The sequence below is a fragment of the Heterodontus francisci genome, chromosome 7 (genome assembly GCF_036365525.1).
Source record: "Heterodontus francisci isolate sHetFra1 chromosome 7, sHetFra1.hap1, whole genome shotgun sequence".
NCBI classification, from domain to species: domain Eukaryota; kingdom Metazoa; phylum Chordata; class Chondrichthyes; order Heterodontiformes; family Heterodontidae; genus Heterodontus; species Heterodontus francisci.
Window position 1 is genome coordinate 13,597,182 of NC_090377.1, and position 20,825 is coordinate 13,618,006.

General features: G+C 44.2%; 1 protein-coding gene across 3 annotated transcripts in view; it reads left to right on the forward strand.

The window, feature by feature from the left end:
- Positions 1–20,525, forward strand: part of cfap65 (cilia and flagella associated protein 65) — a 473,759-nt gene extending 453,234 nt beyond the window's left edge. For 2 of the 3 annotated variants that reach the window (XM_068034809.1, XM_068034810.1), the window contains exons 39-41: positions 6,739–6,853; positions 15,990–16,111; positions 18,105–20,525. In XM_068034809.1, the coding sequence (XP_067890910.1) occupies positions 6,739–6,853; positions 15,990–16,111; positions 18,105–18,200 (333 nt within the window). In that variant the 3' untranslated portion in view covers positions 18,201–20,525. The other variant, XM_068034811.1, reaches the window with a different exon arrangement.
- Positions 20,526–20,825: the final 300 nt, after the last annotated feature.

Sequence of the window (20,825 nt, forward strand, 5' to 3'; positions counted from 1 at the left end):
ACAATTTAGCCCTGTCTTTATGGCTGCCCGCCAGCTCTGGCGAATGCTGGCAACTGACTCCCACGACTTGTGATCAATGTCACACGATTTCATGTCGCGTTTGCAGACGTCTTTATAACGGAGACATGGACGGCCGGTGGGTCTGATACCAGTGGCGAGCTCGCTGTACAATGTGTCTTTGGGGATCCTGCCATCTTCCATGCGGCTCACATGGCCAAGCCATCTCAAGCGCCGCTGACTCAGTAGTGTGTATAAGCTGGGGGTGTTGGCCGCTTCAAGGACTTCTGTGTTGGAGATATAGTCCTGCCACCTGATGCCAAGTATTCTCCGAAGGCAGCGAAGATGGAATGAATTGAGACGTCGCTCTTGGCTGGCATACGTTGTCCAGGCCTCGCTGCCGTAGAGCAAGGTACTGAGGACACAGGCCTGATACACTCGGACTTTTGTGTTCCGTGTCAGTGCGCCATTTTCCCACACTCTCTTGGCCAGTCTGGACATAGCAGTGGAAGCCTTACCCATGCGCTTGTTGATTTCTGCATCTAGAGACAGGTTACTGGTGATAGTTGAGCCTAGGTAGGTGAACTCTTGAACCACTTCCAGAGCGTGGTCGCCAATATTGATGGATGGAGCATTTCTGACATCCTGCCCCATGATGTTCGTTTTCTTGAGGCTGATGGTTAGGCCAAATTCATTGCAGGCAGACGCAAACCTGTCGATGAGACTCTGCAGGCATTCTTCAGTGTGAGATGTTAAAGCAGCATCGTCAGCAAAGAGGAGTTCTCTGATGAGCACTTTCCGTACTTTGGACTTCGCTCTTAGACGGGCAAGGTTGAACAACCTGCCCCCTGATCTTGTGTGGAGGAAAATTCCTTCTTCAGAGGATTTGAACGCATGTGAAAGCAGCAGGGAGAAGAAAATCCCAAAAAGTGTGGGTGCGAGAACACAGCCCTGTTTCACACCACTCAGGATAGGAAAGGGCTCTGATGAGGAGCCACCATGTTGAATTGTGCCTTTCATATTGTCATGGAATGAGGTGATGATACTTAGTAGCTTTGGTGGACATCCGATCTTTTCTAGTAGTCTGAAGAGACCACGTCTGCTGACGAGGTCAAAGGCTTTGGTGAGATCAATGAAAGCAATGTAGAGGGGCATCTGTTGTTCACGGCATTTCTCCTGTATCTGACGAAGGGAGAACAGCATGTCAATAGTCGATCTCTCTGCACGAAAGCCACACTGTGCCTCAGGGTAGACGTGCTCGGCCAGCTTCTGGAGCCTGTTCAGAGCGACTCGAGCAAAGACTTTCCCCACTATGCTGAGCAGGGAGATTCCACGGTAGTTGTTGCAGTCACCGCGGTCACCTTTGTTTTTATAGAGGGTGATGATGTTGGCATCGCGCATGTCCTGGGGTACTGCTCCCTCGTCCCAGCACAGGCATAGCAGTTCATGTAGTGCTGAGAGTATAGCAGGCTTGGCACTCTTGATTATTTCAGGGGTAATGCTGTCCTTCCCAGGGGCTTTTCCGCTGGCTAGGGAATCAATGGCATCACTGAGTTCCGATTTGGTTGGCTGTATGTCCAGCTCATCCATGACTGGTAGAGGCTGGGCTGCATTGAGGGCAGTCTCAGTGACAGCATTCTCCCTGGAGTACAGTTCTAGGTAGTGCTCAACCCAGCGGTCCATCTGTTTGCGTTGGTCAGTGATTATGTCCCCCGATTTAGATTTGAGGGGGGTGATCTTCTTGATGGTTGGCCCAAGAGCTCTCTTCATGCCATCATACATTCCTCTGATGTTTCCGGTGTCTGAGGCCAGCTGAATATGACTGCATAGGTGTTGCCAGTAGTCGTTTGCGCAACGCCTAGCTGTTCTTTGTGCAGTACTTCTGGCTGCTTTAAGTGCTGCGGATGTTAAATCGCTGGGGGCTTTCTTGTAGTTCAAAAGTGCAATGCGCTTAGCGGCTATGACAGGTTCCAGCTCTTCATTATGAGATTTTGGATGTAGAGAATGGATTTGAATACACTGAGGATGCCAAGAGGAGGAAGGATATGTAGAGATAAACAGCTTTACATTATACACTTCCAATATGAAATCCACCTTGTAGGTGACACAATTTGCATGTTTTGATGTTGATTTGCAACTTATGAGACCCTTAGCAGTCACGATGTGCCACAGAATGACTGTGGAGGACAGAAGTATTTATATATTATATACATATGATAGTCGTGGGAGTCAGTTGCCAGCATTCGCCAGAGCTGGCGGGCAGCCATAAAGGCGGGGCTAAAGTGTGGCGAGTCGAAGAGACTTAGCAGTTGGCAGGAAAAAAGACAGAAGCGCAAGGGGAGAACCAACTGTGTAACAGCCCCGACAACCAATTTTTTCTGCAGCACCTGTGGAAGAGTCTGTCACTCTAGTATTGGCCTTTATAGCCACTCCAGGCACTGCTCCACAAACCACTGACCACCTCCAGGCGCTTACCCATTGTCTCCCGAGACAAGGAGGCCAAAGAAGTAGAAGAATAAGAAGACATATGATAGCCTTCACTTTCCCTCCCAATCCATTTCCTGGAACCAACAATATTTACAAACAGGAGCCTTTGCTCTCCTCAGAGGATTCATAGAGAATAATTATTACCCAGGAGTCAGTTAAAGGCTGAAATCTAATCTAGGGGTTTGGATCGTTTATATATGGAATAAAGGATAGTAAGAGTGAGTTAGAGGCTGGAATCGAATTGAGATGTTCAGGCGGCTTATGTATAATTAGGATACCCAGGAGTAAGTTACATGCTGGAATCTAATCAAGGTGTTTCAACAATCTATATATAGAATAATGATTATCCGGGAGTGAGTTACAGGCTGGAACCTAATCAAGGTGTTTTGATGATTTATATATGGAAGAACGATTATTTGGCAGTGAGTTATAGGCTGGATTCTCATTGAGAAATGTAGGTGGTTTATATATAGAATAATGGATACCGAGATGGTTTTTATATCGAATAACAAATACCTGGGAGTAGGTTATAGGTTGGTATCTAAACAAGGGGTTCAGATGGCCTCATAAATCATGAGAACGAAGCTTGAGCACTTTATGATCATCACCAGAACTTCAAGGTGAAATCACTTCACTGATATCTCTGTAAGGTATCTCTTATCTATGGATGAATGCCAACATTCCCAGGTCTGGAAATCACCTTCCACTTAACTGCAACTTTCTCCAGGGCCTTCCTCTGTCCTGTGTCTAAAATCCAGCCTGGTCTAGCAATTCATTATTTAGCTGTGTAGGTATTCCAGAAGGAGATTGCTGAGTATATAAAACATCCATGTTATCTGTTACACTTCGCCCCTTGCGCTCAGGGTGAGAGATTGAGCATTAGAGCTAATTAAGGAGAACCTTTGCTGCCTTATCTGCAAAAAAAAAATCCTGCTGTTTACAGGAGGATTGTATTGATTTTTTTTTTTACTGTGCTCCCAGGTGGCTGCAGTATAGCTGCAGATAAGTTAACTCATTCCTGAAACATATACGATCCTGAGGGGACTTGACAGGCTGCATGTGTTTCCCCTTTTGGGAGAGACTAGAACTAGGGGACAGAGTTTAAAAATAAGAGATCTCCCATTTAAGACAGAGATGAGGAGAATTTTTTTCTTTCAAAGGGTCGTGAATCTGTGGAACTTTTCCCAGAGAGCGGTGAAGGCAGGGTCATTGAATGTTTTTAAGAGGTAGACAGGTTCTTGACAAACAGGGAGTCAAAGGGTTCTGATGAAAGGTCACTGATCTGAAACGTTAACTGTGCTTCCCTCTCCACAGATGCTGCCAGATCTGTTGAGTATTTCCAGCACTTTCTATTTTTATTTCAGATTTCCAGCATTTGCAATATTTTGCTTTTATTTATATTAGGGAGTCTAGGGTATTGGGAGCAGGCAGGAAAGTGGAATTGAGTACACAAACAGATCAGCCATGATCTTATAGAATGGCTGCGCAGGCTCGAGGGGCCAAATAGTCTACTCCTATTCCTAGTTTGTATGTGGGATAGGAGGTAATGAGAGAGCAGTTAATAAAGCATACAGTACCCTGGGCTTTATTAATAGGGGCATAGAGTACAAGAGCAAGGAAGTTATGTTGAACTTGTACAGACACTAGTTCGTCCTCAGCTGGAGTATTGCGTCCAATTCTGGGCATTGGAGACAGTACAGAAGAGATTCACAAGAATGGTTCCAGGGATGAGGAATTTCAGTTATGAAGGTAGATTGGAGAAGTTGGACTCTGTTCCTTGGAGAAGAGAAGGTTCAGAGGGGATTTTTTTTTTTAGAGATACAGCACTGAAACATGCCCTTCGGCCCACCGAGTCTGTGCCGACCATCAACCACCCATTTATACTAATCCTACATTAATCCCAAATTCCTACCACATCCCCACAATTCCCATACCACCTACCTATACTAGGGGCAATTTATAATGGCCAATTTACCTATCAACCTGCAAGTCTTTGGCTGTGGGAGGAAACTGGAGCACCCGGAGGAAACCCACGCAGACACAGGGAGAACTTGCAAACTCCCCACAGGCAGTACCCAGAATTGAACCCGGGTCGCTGGAGCTGTAAGGCTGCGGTGCTAACCACTGCGCCGCCCCGAACCTACAATTTTCTGATAATCCCATGAAACACACCGAAGTTAGACACCTTATCCATTAGGCCACACGGCCATTAGCTCCTAACAGAGAAGGGCTTGGCTGGGATTTGAACCCAGGCCCTTTCGCATGTTAGTCATTTATACACCCGAAGCAAGAATCATACCCCTAGACCAACGAGCCACTATTTGATCGAGGTATTCAAAATCATGAGGGTTCATTGCAGAGTAGATAGAGAGAAACTGTTCCCACTCGTGAAAGGATCGAGAACGAGAGGGCACAGATTTAAAGTATTTGGTAAGAGAAGCAAAAGTGACATGAGGAAAAACTTTTTCACAGTGAGTGGTTAAGGTCTGGAATGCGCTGCCTGAGAACGTGGTGGAGGCAGGTTCAATTGAAGCATTCAAAAAGGAATTAGACAGTTATATGAAAAGGAAGAATGTGCAGGGTTATGGGGAAAAGGCAGAGGAATAGAACTGAGGGAGTTGCTCTTTCAGAGAACTGGTGCGGACATGATGGGCCAAATGGCCTCCTTCTGCACTGTGACAATTCTGTGATTCTCAACACATTCAATCGAGAGCTACATGAAAAAAACAATTGAAGGGTCAAAGAAATAAAAGAAAGCTCTTTTCAGGCAATGAAGTACTTTTTAAAGTGTGTCGCAGTTGTAATGTGGAAGCGTGGGAGCCAATTTTACACACAGCAAGCTCCCACAAACAGCAATGTGATAATGACAAAGTAATTTTTTTTAGTAATGTTGGTTGACAGATAAATATTGGCCAGAACACTGGAGAGAACTCTCCTGCTCTTCAAAATAGTGCCACTAGATCTTTTACATCCACCTGAGAGGGCAGACAGGGCCTCAGTTTAACGTTTCATCCAAAAGATGGCACCTCTGACAGTGCAGCACTCCCTCTACTCCAGTGTCATCCAAGATTTCCATGCTCAAGCCTCTAAATTGGAGCTTGAACCTACTTCTCTGACGAAGAGGCGAGAGTGCTACCCAATGAGGCACAGCTGACAATACGTTGGATATTGTATGATGTTTTGGGAATTGAGCCTGAAGTAACAATGGCTTTCTCTGGTCATGTCACTTCACATGGTCCATCTCGGTCTTCCTTGCCTCTTCCTCTATTGATGATCATACCATTACAATTGTTCTTCATTGTCTACATTCCTTGTTTATATGCTGTCCCTCCGTTACATCATTTGTCAGCATAATATCGGTTTCCTTGTGTATGCTTATGACACTCCGCTCATCTCTGTCCCTTCACTTGAACCAACAGGTAGCATTGTCATTCGCCAATGTCAAATTGCAAATTGGATCGGGAATGGTAGCATAGTTGTTATGTTACTGGGCTAATAATCCATAAATCTGGACTAATAATCCAGAGACCTGAGTTCAAATCCCACCATGGCAGCTGAGGAATTTCAAATCTAGTAAATAATGTTTTGAAAAAATATGAAATCAAAAAACTAGATGACCATGTAACAACTGGATTATTGTAAAAACCCATCTGGTACACTAATGTCCTTTAGGGAAGGAAATCTGATGTTCGTAACTTGGTCTGACCTACTTGGTCCAGACCCACACCAATGTGGTTGACTCTTAACTATCCTCTGAAATGGCTTAGCAAGCCACTCAGTTGTACCAGACTGCTACAGAAAAGTCAGTTGTATTTAAGAAGGCAGCTCACCACCACTTTCTCAAGGGCAATTAGGAATGGGTAATAAATGCTGGCCTTGCCAGCAATGCCCACATCCTGTGAATGAATTTAAAAAGAAAACTTGGGCAGGAGGCAGCTTGTTGTGGCCTAGTTTTGTACTGTAAAATTCTGTGTAATTCTCTAGACCCTTTCCAATGTGCTAGTGCCATTCTGAAGACAAGGAACCCAAAGTTCTCCCAATGTTCCAACTCCCATTGTGATGTTATAATTTTAGTTACTGTTGTTTCCCCAGGGTTAACCTCTCAGTGCATTGTTGAAAGAGACTGGATTCTGCCTGGGAGCACTAACACAAAGGGGGACCTGAGAGTCACCAACCGAAAGTTACAATTCATGGATAAACAGCTGGAATGAAACTGCGCTCTAACATATCAGCTTGGGATCTCTCTTGTTGCAGAGTCTTTCTGAGGCCATAAACATGCAAGATGGCAGAGTGTTCAACACTGAGCTTCAGCAACTCTACACAACGATTACAGCAGCCAAGGCAAAACGGAAAAGAAAACATGACTCAGGTAGGTAGGTGCATGCAATGATTGTATCATGTGATTCAAGTCGCGGCCATCGATCGCACTGGTCATTTGTTCTTATGTGTCGGTTAAATGGAGCTGGCAGGAGTGGACAGTTAAAGCAAAGGGGCATTATATGGAATTTCTTTCCTCACCCCCAATACTAATTTATAAAGTACAATATATATACTTTTGCTCATAGTTCTCTGTTGTCTCTTATTTTATTGTAGTGTACAACAACTTGCATTTAGGTAGCACCTTTAATGTCATTTAAAAAAAAAATCGCAAAGCACTTCATAGGAATGTAACCAGACAATGTTGCCGCCAAGCCACAAAAAGAGTGATGAGGACAAGTGAGAAAAAGCTTGGTCAAATGGGTAGCTTTTAAGGAGCACCTTAAAGGAGGAGAAAGAGGTGGAGAGAGTTAGGGAGGGAATTCCAGAGCTTAGGGCCCAGGCAGCTGAAGGCACAGCCTTTAGTGAAGGAAGAAAGGTGAAGGAAGTGGGGAAGGACAAGCGGTCAGAATTGGAGAAAGGCGGACTTACCTTCAGGGAGCAGAGAGGAGCCAGACCTGCATGGGAGCACCTAGAACCAGGAACGGTTAAATACAGCACGAGGTTCAGGGCCTTCACTTAACTTCAGGGAGCGGCGAGCAGCCGGACCTACGTGGGAGCACCTAGAACCGGGAGCGCATAAATACAGTGTGAAGCTTGGGACCTTCACTTACCTTCAGGGAGCGGAGAGGAGACGGACCCGCATGGAGGCATCTAGAACTGCGAGCGGATAAATACAGCGCAAGGCTCGGGGCCTTCACCTAGCTTCAGGGAGCGGAGAGGTGCCAGATCTGCGACGGAGCAGCTAAACAGCGTGAGGCTCGGGGCTTTCACTTATCTTCAGGGAACAGAGAGGAGCCGAATCTGCGAGGGAGCTTCAGGAGTCGACACGTGCTGACTGAGTTTTTAAAAAATTCAAACAGTGACATCACAGGAAAGCTGTAAGGTGATTGGTTGGTGAGTTAGGGAGTATCTGTAAATAGCTAGGTTAGTATATTGCTGTTAGGGTGTGTGTGTTAATCGTGGTAATAGCTGGAAATTAGAAAAATATAAGATTAAAATTTCTGTAGCTACCTTATAATTAATTAAGACAGGAAAGCACAAGGGAAGTAGGAAGTTGGTGAGTCTACTGTTTTGTTTTATTTTAAGTGGTAAGTTTTATAGTATTACCAAGGTTTCAATTAGTGCCGTAAGCGCTGGTGAGGAGAGGCATTAATCAAAAAGTTAATTTAAATAGTTATTTAAAACACAATAAGGGTGACTGGGCAGGTGATGTGCTGCAGTTGCAGTATGTGGGAGCTTGTGGGCACCAGTGTGATTTACAGCAGCCATGTCTGCAGTAAGTGTCTGCAGCTTGAGGGAGCTTTGGCTAAGAGTTGATCAGCTGGAGGTCACTGCGATGCATCAGGTAGGGGGAAGGTTATCTCGACACTTTGTTCCAGAAGGCAGTCACACCCCATAGTAAAGGGTCTTCTGATTTGGTCAGTGGTTAGGGACAGGAGGATGTGACTGCGAGTAAGGCAGGTAAGGGGTTTGCGAAGGCAGAGGTGGAGAAGCCTCAGCCCTTGCAATTGTCCAACAGATTTGAGGTTCTTTTAGCTTGTATGGATGAGCACGGGGGCTGCAGGGTGGATGAGCAAACTGACCATGGCACCATGGTTCAGGAAGCCATTCGAGAGAAGGGAGTAAATAGGAATGTAATGGTAGTAGGGGACAGTATAGTCAGGGGGTAGGTAGCATTCTCTGCAACCAAGAGCGAGAGTCCAGAAGGCTGTGTTGCCTGCCTGGTGCCAGGGTTTGGGGCATTTGCTCGGGGCTGGAGAGGATCTTTAAATGGGATAGGGAGGATCCAGTTGTCATGGTCCACATGGGCGAATTGCGCACATATTTGCTCCTCAATTTCCCGCTGACTATCTGGGGGTCTATAATAAACACCTAGCAATGTGGCTGTCCCTTTTTTATTCCTAAACTCTACCCATAAAGCTTCATTTGATGCCCCCTCCAAGATATCATCTCTCCTTACTGCAGTAACTGATTCCTTAACTAATATTGCAATGCCCCCTCCTCTTTTACCCCCTCCTCTGTCTCGCCTGAAGATTCTATATCCCGGGATATTGAGCTGCCAATCCTGCCCCTCCCTCAACCATGTCTCCGTGATGGCTACTATATCACAATTCCTCGTGTCAATCCTTGCCCTTAACTCATCCATTTTACCTGTAATACTCCTGGCATTAAAGTAGAGGCCATCCATCCTGGTCTTACTCCCTTGAAACTTACTTCCGCTGTATTCCCTCTGACTTGTTTGCTTTCCTGTGTTTAGCTGTGTCCCTATTCTGCTAGGAGTCTGCATCCCCTCCCCCTGCCAAATTAGTTTAAACTCCTCCCAACAGCACTAGCAAACCCGCCAGCAAGAATGTTAGTCCCCCTCTGGTTCAGATGTAGACCGTCCCGCTTGTACAGGTCCCACCTTCCCCAGAAACGGTCCCAGTGGCCCAGGAATCTAAAACCCTCCCTCCTGCACCAACTCTTAAGCCACGCATTCATCTGTGCTGTTCTCCTATTTCTATACTCGCTAGCACATGGCACTGGGAGTAATCCAGAGATTACAACCCGAGAGGTCCTGCTTTTTAGTCCGCTGCTTAACTCCCTGAATTCTTAATGCAAGACCTCATCCCTCTTTCTGCCTATGTCATTGGTACCAACATGTACCATGACCTCTGCCTTATCACCCTCCCCCTTCAGGATGCCCTGCAGCCGTTCAGTGACATCCCGGACCCTGGCACCAGGGAGGCAATACACCATCCTGGAGTCACGTTGACGGCCACAGTAGCACCTATCTGTTCCCCTGACTATAGAATCCCCTATTACTATTGCTCTTCCTCTCTTTCCCCCTTCCTGTGCAGACAGGCTGCTTGTGGTGCCAGAAGCTTGGCTCTGTCCGCACTCCCTGGAGGAACCAGCCTCATCAGTCTCCAAAATGGAATACCGATTTGCAAGCGGGACCCCAGGGGACTCCTGAACTACCTGCCTGATTCTCTTGGACTGCCTGGTGGTCAACCATTCCCTTCCTTCCTCAAGTCCCTTCAGCTGTGGTGTGACCACCTCTCTATCCACACGAAACACAAAAAGTTAGTATGCAGGTACAGCAAGTGATTAAGAAGACAAATGCAATGTTGTCGTTTATTGCAAGGGGAATGGAATATAAAAGTAGAGATGTTTTGCTACAGTTGTACAGGGCATTGGTGAGACCACATCTAGAATATTGTGTACAATTTTGGTCACCTTAAGAAAGGATATAATTGCATTGGAAGCAGTTCAGAAAAGGTTCACATGACTGATTCCTGGGATGAGAGGTTTATCTTATGAGGAGAGGTTGGACAGGTTGGGTTTGTATTCATTGGAGTTTACAAGGATTAGAGGTGATCTTATTGAAACACATAAGATTCTGAGGGGGACTTGACAGGTTGGATGTTGAAAGGATGTTTCCGCTTGTGGGAGAGACTAAAACTAGGGGGCACTGTTTAAAAATAAGGGGTCTCCCATTTAAGACAGAGATGAGGAGAAATTTTTTCTCTCAGAGGGTCGTGAATCTGTGGAACTCTATTCCCTGGAGACTGGTGGAGGCAGTGTCATTTTTAAGGCAGAAGTAGACAGATTCTTGGCAAATAAGTGAGTCAAAGGGTATCGAAGGTAGGCAGGAAAGTGGCGTTGAGTCCACAAACAGATTAGCCATGATCTTATGGAATGGTGGAGCTGCCTTGAGGGGTTAAACAGCCTACTCCTGCTCCTAGTTCATATGTTCGGAGAGGGTTATAGGCTAGAGCAGGTTACAGAGATAGGGAAGAGTGAGACCACTGAGGGATTATTTACTTCAGAACTGTTAGTTTTGAGAGACCTGGAAGAAGATATTTTGTATAAACCTACCGCTTGCATTGCATCATGACGTACAACTTCTCCTTGAAGTATCTCTGCAATCTGTATCAGCTGCTGCTCCTCCAGATTCATCCCATTTCATCCCAATGGCAACTGTGAAACAAGGCAGTATTGTCATTGTTTGTAATTACAATGTTGGCGAAATGTCTTCTCAGCAATGTCAGAAATTCCAGTGGCCATTTCTGTTTACTGGCTGGAAGCAAACCAACCCCAACAAGGTGATGTTTTGTGCCTTCAGAAGTCTGTAGGTTCTCTCACTTGAATGTCGACTTGGAGAGCTGGCACTCGCAGCGTACGAGATTTGAGCATATAATCTGATGAAAGTATGAAAGTTTGTCACTTTGGGTTTGTGAAAAGTAGGTTATGTCTACTCATCTATTTACATTTTCTGATGAAGCCACTAGCATAGAATTATAGAATAGTACAACACAGAAAGTGGACATTCAGCCCATCAAGTCTACGCTAGTGGATAAGGGGGGGGCACCGATATAGGCTTCCAGAAGACGTTTGATAAGGTTCCACACAAGAGACTATTAGCAAAAATAAGAACCGCTGAAAGTCTGGACGGGATACCTGGGCCTCTCCTTTTTGTTGCCTGCCACTGGTCAGCCCAAGTCATGTCCTACTGTAGATGGGCATAGGCTACTCACGATCAGGAGAGTTGTGAAATAAACTGAACCCTGTAGGATCATCAGCTAACAGTCTCACTCCTGACCTTATGAAGCAGAGTTAACGTTTCAGGTCAGAGACCCTTCTTCAGAACTGCCTGGAAGAGAAGTGGCAGTGAATTAAACACTAAAATAAAAGCAAAATACTGCAGATGCTGGAAGTCTGAATATAAAAACAAGAAATGCTGGAAATCTGCTTCTCTCTGCACAGATGCTGCCAGACCTGCTGAGTATTTCCAGCATTTCTTGTTTTTATATTCAGACTTCCAGCATCTGCAGTATTTTGCTTTTATTTTAGTGTTTAATTCACTGCCACTTCTCTTCCAGGCAGTTCTGAAGAAGGGTCTCTGACCTGAAACGTTAACTCTGCTTCATAAGGTCAGGAGTGAGACTGTTAGCTGATGATCCTACAGTATTTCCAGCATTTCTTATTTTTATTTCAGATTTGCAGCATCTTCAGTATTTTGCTTTTATTTTAGAGGTAAATTAGGTATTGTTCAGAAGGTGAAAGGGAGTGGTCTTAGCAATGGGGAAATGCAGTGTAGGAAACCAGCTCATAGTCAGAGGGAGCGAGCAACAAGTCTGCACATCCCTAGGCTCAGCCAGAGCAAACACTCGGGTCGGTTGTTGGCATCAGAGGCACATCGGAGCTGCTAGTAATATCAGTTGATACCAGAACTGAGAGGTTATATCTATCACACTGGGGCTTTTTTCTCTAGAAAAGAGAAGGCTGAGGAGTCACACGAGACCTTCCAAGACTATGAAGGGGTTTAATAGGGTAGACGTAGAGAAGATATTTCCACTTGTGAGCAAGACCAGAACTAGGGACTATAAATGTAAGATAATCACTAATAAATCCATAAGAAAGTTGAGGAAGAACTCTTTTCCCAGAGAGCGTGAGAATGTGGAACTCGCTACCACAGGACTAGTTAGGGCAAATAGTATCGATACAGTTAAAGGGAGATTAGATAAGTACATGAGGGAGAAAGAAATAGAAGAATATGTTGTTGAGGTTAGATGAAATAAGGTGGGAGGAGGCTCTTGTGCTGCATAAACATCAGCACTGGCCTGTTTCTGCCATAAATACTTTATAAATTTGTAACAAATTAAAATTATGGTTTTCAGTTTTACCAACATTGAACTTTGGCAACTTACTGTTCATTCAAGATTAGATGTTGGACAGCCAGTGGGATAGCAGAGCAGCAGACTTGCAGTGATGGAGAGGTAGAGTTGGGTGTCATCGATGTACAGATGAAAGGTGGCCCCATGCTCAACTCCCAGTTGAATAAGAGGAAAAGAAACTTCAGTGATTATGACTTCTGATCAGAGTCTCCCATCGACACCTGCTGTCCTTGTGGAGTAAGATAATGATATGATGACAGCTGGCAGTTAGAACCTTGCTTTAGTACATCACATTGTATATTGCATAATGATTAACATCCTTGTTATTGTAAGCAAACTATGTCACATAGTTCCATGGATTCCTAGATGTGTCCAAGAAGAACCAATATTTGTGGAATATAAAAATGTTGAGGTGGGTAGATTTGACCTGCATGTGGTGGATCGTGTCTGTGTGAGATGTGAGACTGTTTTGATCTTTCACAAGTGTGGTCTCATTGCAAGATATGTGTGGTCATTGTCATGAATTGATGAGAGGTAAAGTAAATTTTCTGCTGTTGAGGAGCCTCTCCCACCAACAGAACGCATTGGAAATTCAGCCACCTGCTGCACAGGACTTTCTGACCCGTTTACAGTGACTGAAAAATTGCGCAGAGCACATGCCCTCCCTCTGATGCACAGTGGCAGCAGTGTGTACCATCTGCAAGATGCACTGCAGCAACGCACCAAGGCTCCTTCGACAGCACCTTCCAAACCCACAACCTCTACTAAGTAGAAGGACAAGTGCAGCAGATACATGGGAACACCACCACCTGCGAGTTCCCCTCCAAGCCACATACCATCCTGACTTGGAACTATATTGCTGTTGCTTCTCAGTTGCTGGGTCAAGATCCTGGAACTCCCTTCCTAACAGCACTATGACTGTACCTACCTCACATGGACTGTAGCAGTTCAAGAAGGCAGCTCACCATCACCTTTTCATAGGCAATAAAAGCTGTCCTGGCCAACGACGCCCACATCCCCATAACTGAATTTAAAAAAGCTCCCAGCAGTCGAGGCTCCCTGCTAACATCACAACATCATTGGCTCTAGAGAGTACTGATAGCATGCTCTGTGACATCCCCTCGAGGCCAAAATGGACCAGACTCTTCCATCCAAGAGCTTTGCAGTTGAGGTTATAAAAATTAAGGAATATATGGCGAGGTTACAATCTTTTAAATTCGAATGATGTTCACTAACCTCACTGCTTCCAAGAGCCTGAGAACTTTTCTCCCTGCCTCCTCTCTATGTGAGGATATACCTGCTTTCCCCATAGCAGTGTCACTGTGATTGAGAAATCTGCAGTGCAGGGGAATGGCAGATATGAAACCAAGTTGTGTCCAGCATCCTTTTTGTTACTATGTCACCATCCTGGCCTCTTTAGGTTAGGATGTTTGGATGAATGAATAATTATAGAATGATACAGAACCGAAAGAAGCTCTTTGGCCCATCGTGCCTGTGCCGATTCTCTGAAAGAGCTATCGAATTAGCCCTTCTCGATAGCCCTGTAAATTTTTCCCCTTTAAATATTTATCCAATTCCCTCTTGAAAGTTATGATTGAATCTGCTTCCTCCACCCTTTGAGGGCGTTCTGGATCATAACAACTCACTCCATAAAAAAAAAATTCCTAATGTTTCTTCTGGCTCTTTTGCCAGTTACCTTAAAGACATGGCTGTACATGGTTTCAAGACACATAGTGGGTCATTTTGCCTTTATGTGATGATCCAACATATGGTCTGTGGGCCAGCATCCAGCCCGCCAAAGGTTTCCATCCGGCCTGCGGATGTAAACTGTACGAGGCTGCTCCTCATCCTCGTCAGGGGTCGGCAACATATCCGTACACAGACGCCGGTGTCCATAGTAAAAAATGCAGAGGTCCGTGACTGGTAATTTCAGAGAAATTTCCCATTGGCTTCTTCTTCCAGACTGGCTTTAAAAAAAAAATTGCAATGTCAGTTTCACAGCTGAACTTCGGGCAGCTTCAGGGTTTTCCGACGGGTTCCGACTTTTTTTGAAAAGCCCACCAGAAAACCCCGAAGCTGTCTGAAGTTCGGAAATTGCTGTTTCCGCTCCCAGCACCTGTCAGCTGTTAAACTGACATTGCGATTTTTTTTTTTAAACTGACCAACCACAAAGCTGCTCTGCTGAGTGTTTCCACTCTCTGCAACTGTCAGAGAGAGAGGATGGACAGAGAGAAAGGGAGGGGGGTGGACAGAGAGATAGGGAGGGGGGTGGACAGAGACAGTGGGGAGTGGACAGAGGGAGAGAGAGGGGAGTGAACAGCGAGAGAAAGAGGGGAGTGAAGAGAGAGAGAGAGAGGGGAGTGAAGAGAGAGAGAGAGAGGGGAGTGAAGAGAGAGAGAGAGAGGGGAGTGAAGAGAGAGAGAGAGAGGGGAGTGAACAGAGAGAGAGAGAGGGGAGTGAACAGAGAGAGAGAGAGAGGGGAGTGAACAGAGAGAGAGAGAGAGGGGTGGACAGAGAGAGAGAGGGGAGTGGACAGAGAGAGAGAGAGGGGGAACAGAGAGAGGGGTTGAGCAGAGAGAGAGAAGACAGAGAGAGGGGAGACACGGGTAGAGGAGAGAGAGTGATCATCATTCCTGACAGATGGACATCTATCCGGAATACTCCACATCGCTACAGCAATTGTGCAGGCAAACATTGCCTACTTGAACAAGCAAAAAAAGTGCCAGGTATCTCACTAAGTCAATGTCCAACATAGTGACCAGAAAGTAAGTCAATAAATTAGTCTTCTCATTTAGAGATTCTTCACATAAATACATATTTGTTGTTGTTTTGATAGTAAGATACATTTTTAATGCCTTTATCTTTCTGAAATGGTCTCACCGGCCCCCGATGTAAGACAAAAATTGTAATGTGGTCCCCCACGTGAAAAGGTTGGACACCCTAGGTGTTAAACAATACCAAATCAACAGCCTGTTTTGCATCCCTCCTCATTTTTATTTCAATTGGGCGTCCATGAAAATGGGTAGAGATGTAAAGTGGACTTTCGATTCACTATTGGCTATTTTATACCAACGGATAGAAACAGAATTACCCCTCAAGTCCTCAATCTAGAAAATTGGGACTACTGATCAGAAAGTGTGTCAATCTCATATCCTTATACTGTCACTGTTAAACACACAAACAATTCTCGTAGACTTATTCTGTTAGTGTTAAATGCACATACACAGAAAATTGAGGTGTAACACTTGGGCACTTGGGTCAGTTGTGTTTCGTTCAATGGTTTATTTTCTCAAGGGATGAACAGCTGACTACACATTGTTCTTGAGGTTACTCCATCCCATTGCAGCATGTTTTTTATATTTTCAGGGGAGGAGGACAGTAGGAATCCTCAGCCTAGTCTCAAGGAAGCAGAAGACGTAGCTTCAGCTGAAACGAAAGAAGAATTGGTCACGCCAACTCCTGCAGAGAGCTCAGAAGTTAAAAAGCAGGTAGGTGAATATTTTGGGAACAGTTTGATTGGCAGCTCATCCACCACCTTAAGCATTCATTTCCTTCAGTGCCAGTGTACCATGGCTGCAGCGTGTACTGTCCACAGGATGCACTGTAGCAAATCACCAAGGCTTCTTTAGCAGCATCTCCCCAACCTGCAACATCCATAATCTAGAAGGAGCAGGGCAGCAGAGGCAAGGGAACACCATCACCTCCAAGTTTCCACCACTCCACCAAAGTGACATATCATCCAATGTTACCATTCCTTCATTGTCACAGGGTCAAAATCCTGGATATCTCTCCCTAACAGTTCTGTGAGAGTGCTTTCACCACACAAATGACAGCTATTCACTAGGCTCACCACCACTTTCTGAAGGGCTGCTAGGAATGGCTGATAATGCTGACTTTGTTGGCAATGTCCATATCCCAAGAATCAATTAAAAAAGAAGTTGCCTGTTATCATTTAGGACAAGGTTGACTTCATTCTATCTATGGCAAAGCATATTATGGGCAGTTTTGGGCAGCCTACTATTACACTGATACTTTTGGAGAAAATTCAAAGACCAGCAGTATTAGTCCTGTGGAAATCAACACCCAACAATTGACAAATTCAAACCTAGCAAGAAATATTGGCATTGAATAATTAACAGTTCTAGCTAGTTTCACCCTGTAGTAAATAGGATCATTTTGATTCACTAGGCAGTAAGATGTCTTTCTGGAGAAAAAATGAGGTTGAGGGATATAGTAGGATAATGAGTTGAGATCAACCAAAAGGATAGACCAAATTGCCTCCTCCTGTTTGAATGTCACGAAATGGGGAAAGGATTTGGAATGAAAAAGAGATTGGCTGATTCAGTGGGGCCACTGATAAAATTTTACAACACAGAAAGAGGCTATTTGGCCCATTGTGTCGGTGACAGCTCTCTGAAATTTCTATCCATGTGGTCACACTTCTCTGCTCTTTCCTCACACCCTTTTGAATTTTTTTTTCAAGTATTTATCTGATTCACTTTTAAAAGCTATTGTTTCTGGTCAACAATTCCATGCCCTAACAATCTTCTACATAAAAAGATTCTCCTAACCCCTCATCTTGTGCAAAATATTGTCTTAATGCCAATTTGGACATCTATGTCTGAGTATTAGTGCGTGTATGTTGGTATAGCAAATTGGCTGTACTGCTGGGCTGCATTTTCCCTTTATGGTGAGATTCGGTGTAGTGTCCACGTTATAACCTGTTACATGGCCAGTGATGCCCTCTGATTTTTACGCTGCTGTATGAAAATTTACTTTCAAGTCCAATGCTAGAGACTTGAGCACCAAATCCAGGGTGGCACTCCATTGCAGCACTGAGGGAGTGCTGCACTGTCCGAGGTGTCATCTTTTGGGAGGCCCTGTCTGTTCTGTCAGGTGAATATACAAGATCCTATGGCACTATGAGTCCTGCCCAATAATTATCCCTCAACAGATTATGTGGTCATTATCGTATTGCTGTTCATGGGAGTTTGCTGTGTACATGCTAGCTGCTGCACTTCCTACATTATATCAATGACTGCTTCATAAAGTACTTCATTGGCTTTAAAGCATCTTAAGGTTGTGAACAACCCTATATAATTGAAAGTTATTGTTTCTATGGGTATAATGGTCGGCATGCTAGGGGAATAGTCCAGTCTCCAATGAAAGCTGTGCCATCGAGCAGGGGTGAGGAGGAATAAGGGTTTGAGTATGGTGAGTTCCCTATCTCGACCCTGCTGTCATTGGAGCAGTGTGGCAAGAAGGTGCTTGTGAAGAACGAGATGCACTCCAGAACTTCTCCTCCTGGATTGTACTTTCCTGGAATGTCACTTGTAAAGGTCTGATAAGGGATTGCACCCACCGCCCCCCAACCATGATGGCACTGGGTTAGGAGGAAGAGGAGAAAGTAATGAGATAAGATTGCAAACAAATTACAGTCATGCACTTTGGTGGTAATCTCTTCTCCCCATTATATTTCAGGCACCCCACAATGTTCACTCTTCAGCAGCTTCGAGAAATTCAGTTCCTTCCTCCGTGAAGCAGAAGAAAAAGAAAAGCAAAGGAATTTTTAGTTGATTTTAAAGCTGGTAACATTTTTAAGCAAAGAGGTATTTCCTCTCACCACTCTCCTGTCCCCTGTCCCACCACCTTTACCACCAGCCTCTCCCCACCTCTGTTTTATAAGTAGAGGTCCTATAGTGGCCTGATGGATGGTGGAAGCGCCTACATTATACATTTCATGATGCCAAGCATTTCTTTCCTCTCTACATCAAAGTTTATTTAAAATACCTCGTGAAAAGGGTTGGGAGCCACAGTATTGCGACAGTTCATGCTGCAGCTGGTACTTTGCCAAACTCTCTGAGATTCCCAACGTTAACGGCATCTTAAATAAACAAACGTTCCCACAGGAGTCCCATAATCTACAGTGCCAGGAGCTGAGCCTCCCTTTAAGCAGACGAGGAGCCAAGCTTTGTGTAGAAATTATCAGATTGTGGTGTTACATGACTGTTCCATCGACTGAAGGGGGTTGCTTGCATGATGATGGTTGCCGTGACAATTGTTTCCAAAGGACACAAAGCTGCTGGATGATTTTGTTTCTAATTTACTGAAATAAAATCAACAGAGAAGCAGGCATTAACCTTAAAGGCTAAGGTAGGCTGCTTAGAGGAGGATTCGAGGCGTAGGGAACTGGATGACAATTGTGTTTCTATGCTTCTGTGACTGAGGCAGACCTGCTAACTAGCTTAGTTTTCTCCTTCACAGTTGTGCTAAGGTGAAACTCCAGCAAAGTGACCCAGCAAGCAGGGCACCAAACCTTCCCCTGTTGTTTCCCAGCCATTCAGGGTGTGAACTAATTGCCATTAATTAACCTGTAATTTGGTTAGCAATAACCTTGTTCCATGATATCAGGTGGGATCTGTCTGACTACTTGTCTGTCTCCTGTCTGTCTCTATCTTTTTTTAGCTTTATTTTTGCTCATCTTTCATTTTTCTGTTCCTCTCCCTCATTCCTCTCCCCATCTTTTTCTTTATCTCATTCATTTCTCCTTCTGATTTCCTTCTCTTTCTTTCTCCCTTCTCTTTATTTTGTCTGACTCTCTTTCCTGTCTCATTTTTCGTCTCCATTATTTATCTTTCATTTTTCTCTCTCTCATTTTCATCTCTGTCATTTATTGCTCTCCTCATCCTCCTCTCATTCATTTCTCTTTGCATATCAGTCTTTTGTTGCAATCTGTTCCTTGTTTATCTCTATTCTCTCACTTTTCTTCCCACTTTTCTCTTGCTTCTTTACCTTTCAGTTATCTCTTTCCCTCTTTCCTTTTCCACTTCTTCATCTCACTGTCTTTCTCACATCCCATCCTCATTTTCATCTCTTTCTCTTGCTTCTTGCTCTTGGATCTCTCTTGTTCCTCTACACCTCTCCTCTTCCCTCCTGTTTCCAAATGTCTCTCTGTTCCTTTCTCCTCCATCCCCTCCAGAGTTTGTGTCTTCCCTTACCTGGATGGACTGTAACTGTGTAAAGATGCTTATTTTTTAAAAAAGTGTCAGCTACAGGACCTTTTAATACTTTTTTTAAACGATATATATTTTATCATATGAGCAACGTACAACTTTGATCAGTGAGTGGTGGCCAGATTCATTGTGAAGTGACTGGCAGTACTTTTTTAAGAACTTGTCAGACATATTAATCTGAGGATTTTATAATCCATTTAAAAAGAAAATTAACGTTTTTGTCTTAAACTCCTAACTGGTTCGGAAATTGCAGGCACTTTTTAATTTCATAGCCCCGTAATCACTATTTTTGCATTAGCAAATCTTTTACTCTCCCTCCCCCCACCTCTCTATTTCTAATCTGGTTAGATGATAAAATTTATAGGCTCAGTATTCGTTACTCCAAATTAAAATTAAATAGTTGCAAATTACCAGTGTACCAGCAATAGTAACTACTTTGTTTAATTAATTAAAGGGTCCGCTAGATTGCCAACTTGGGGACAACAGATGGTATGAATTTGGCAAGCAGCTGGTTTTTGGTTTATTTTTCACAGGGCTGATTTTATGTAAAAAAAAACACTGGAAGCTGATTGTGGCTTCAGAAACCTTGACTGAAGTTCAGCTTCATTCTGCTTTGCATTTGAAATGAATTAACGACTGCTCCGTGTACAACTGCCTCTAATTATTTTAACTGGGATTTTCCCTCCCACGCACCCCCCCTTTTCCCTCTCCTCAAATTAGCTTGTGTGTGTCATCATGGTGGAATGATGTGTGAAGTTTTGAGGGTCTCTGCCTTTGATGTCCCGTTTTCATTTTAAAGATTGTCACAGACCGAAAAATCATGCTGTCAGAGCATTATGTGAACACTTCTTTTTTAATAGTAAAAATATGTTGCTTTTACAATTGTTGATTTACCTTTTTTTTTAAAAAGAACATCAGAAATAAAGTTGTTTAATCTTTCTGTTGCTTCAGAAAATGCTGGTCCCTTTTGTTTAGTTGCATGTGTTTGTTTATTTTTTTAACTTTCCCATGCTGAAACAAAAGCAGTTGGAGTGTTAACTTGGTGTTTCCAAATTTCTACAACACCTTGCAGACATCATGTTGTCTTCCCCATCCCAACTTTATATATTCCCATCCCGGTCCTCCCCTCTCCTCCCGCCACAGTATTGTTGGCCATCAGGCACCCAGCCAGAGTTGAACAGCAAATCTG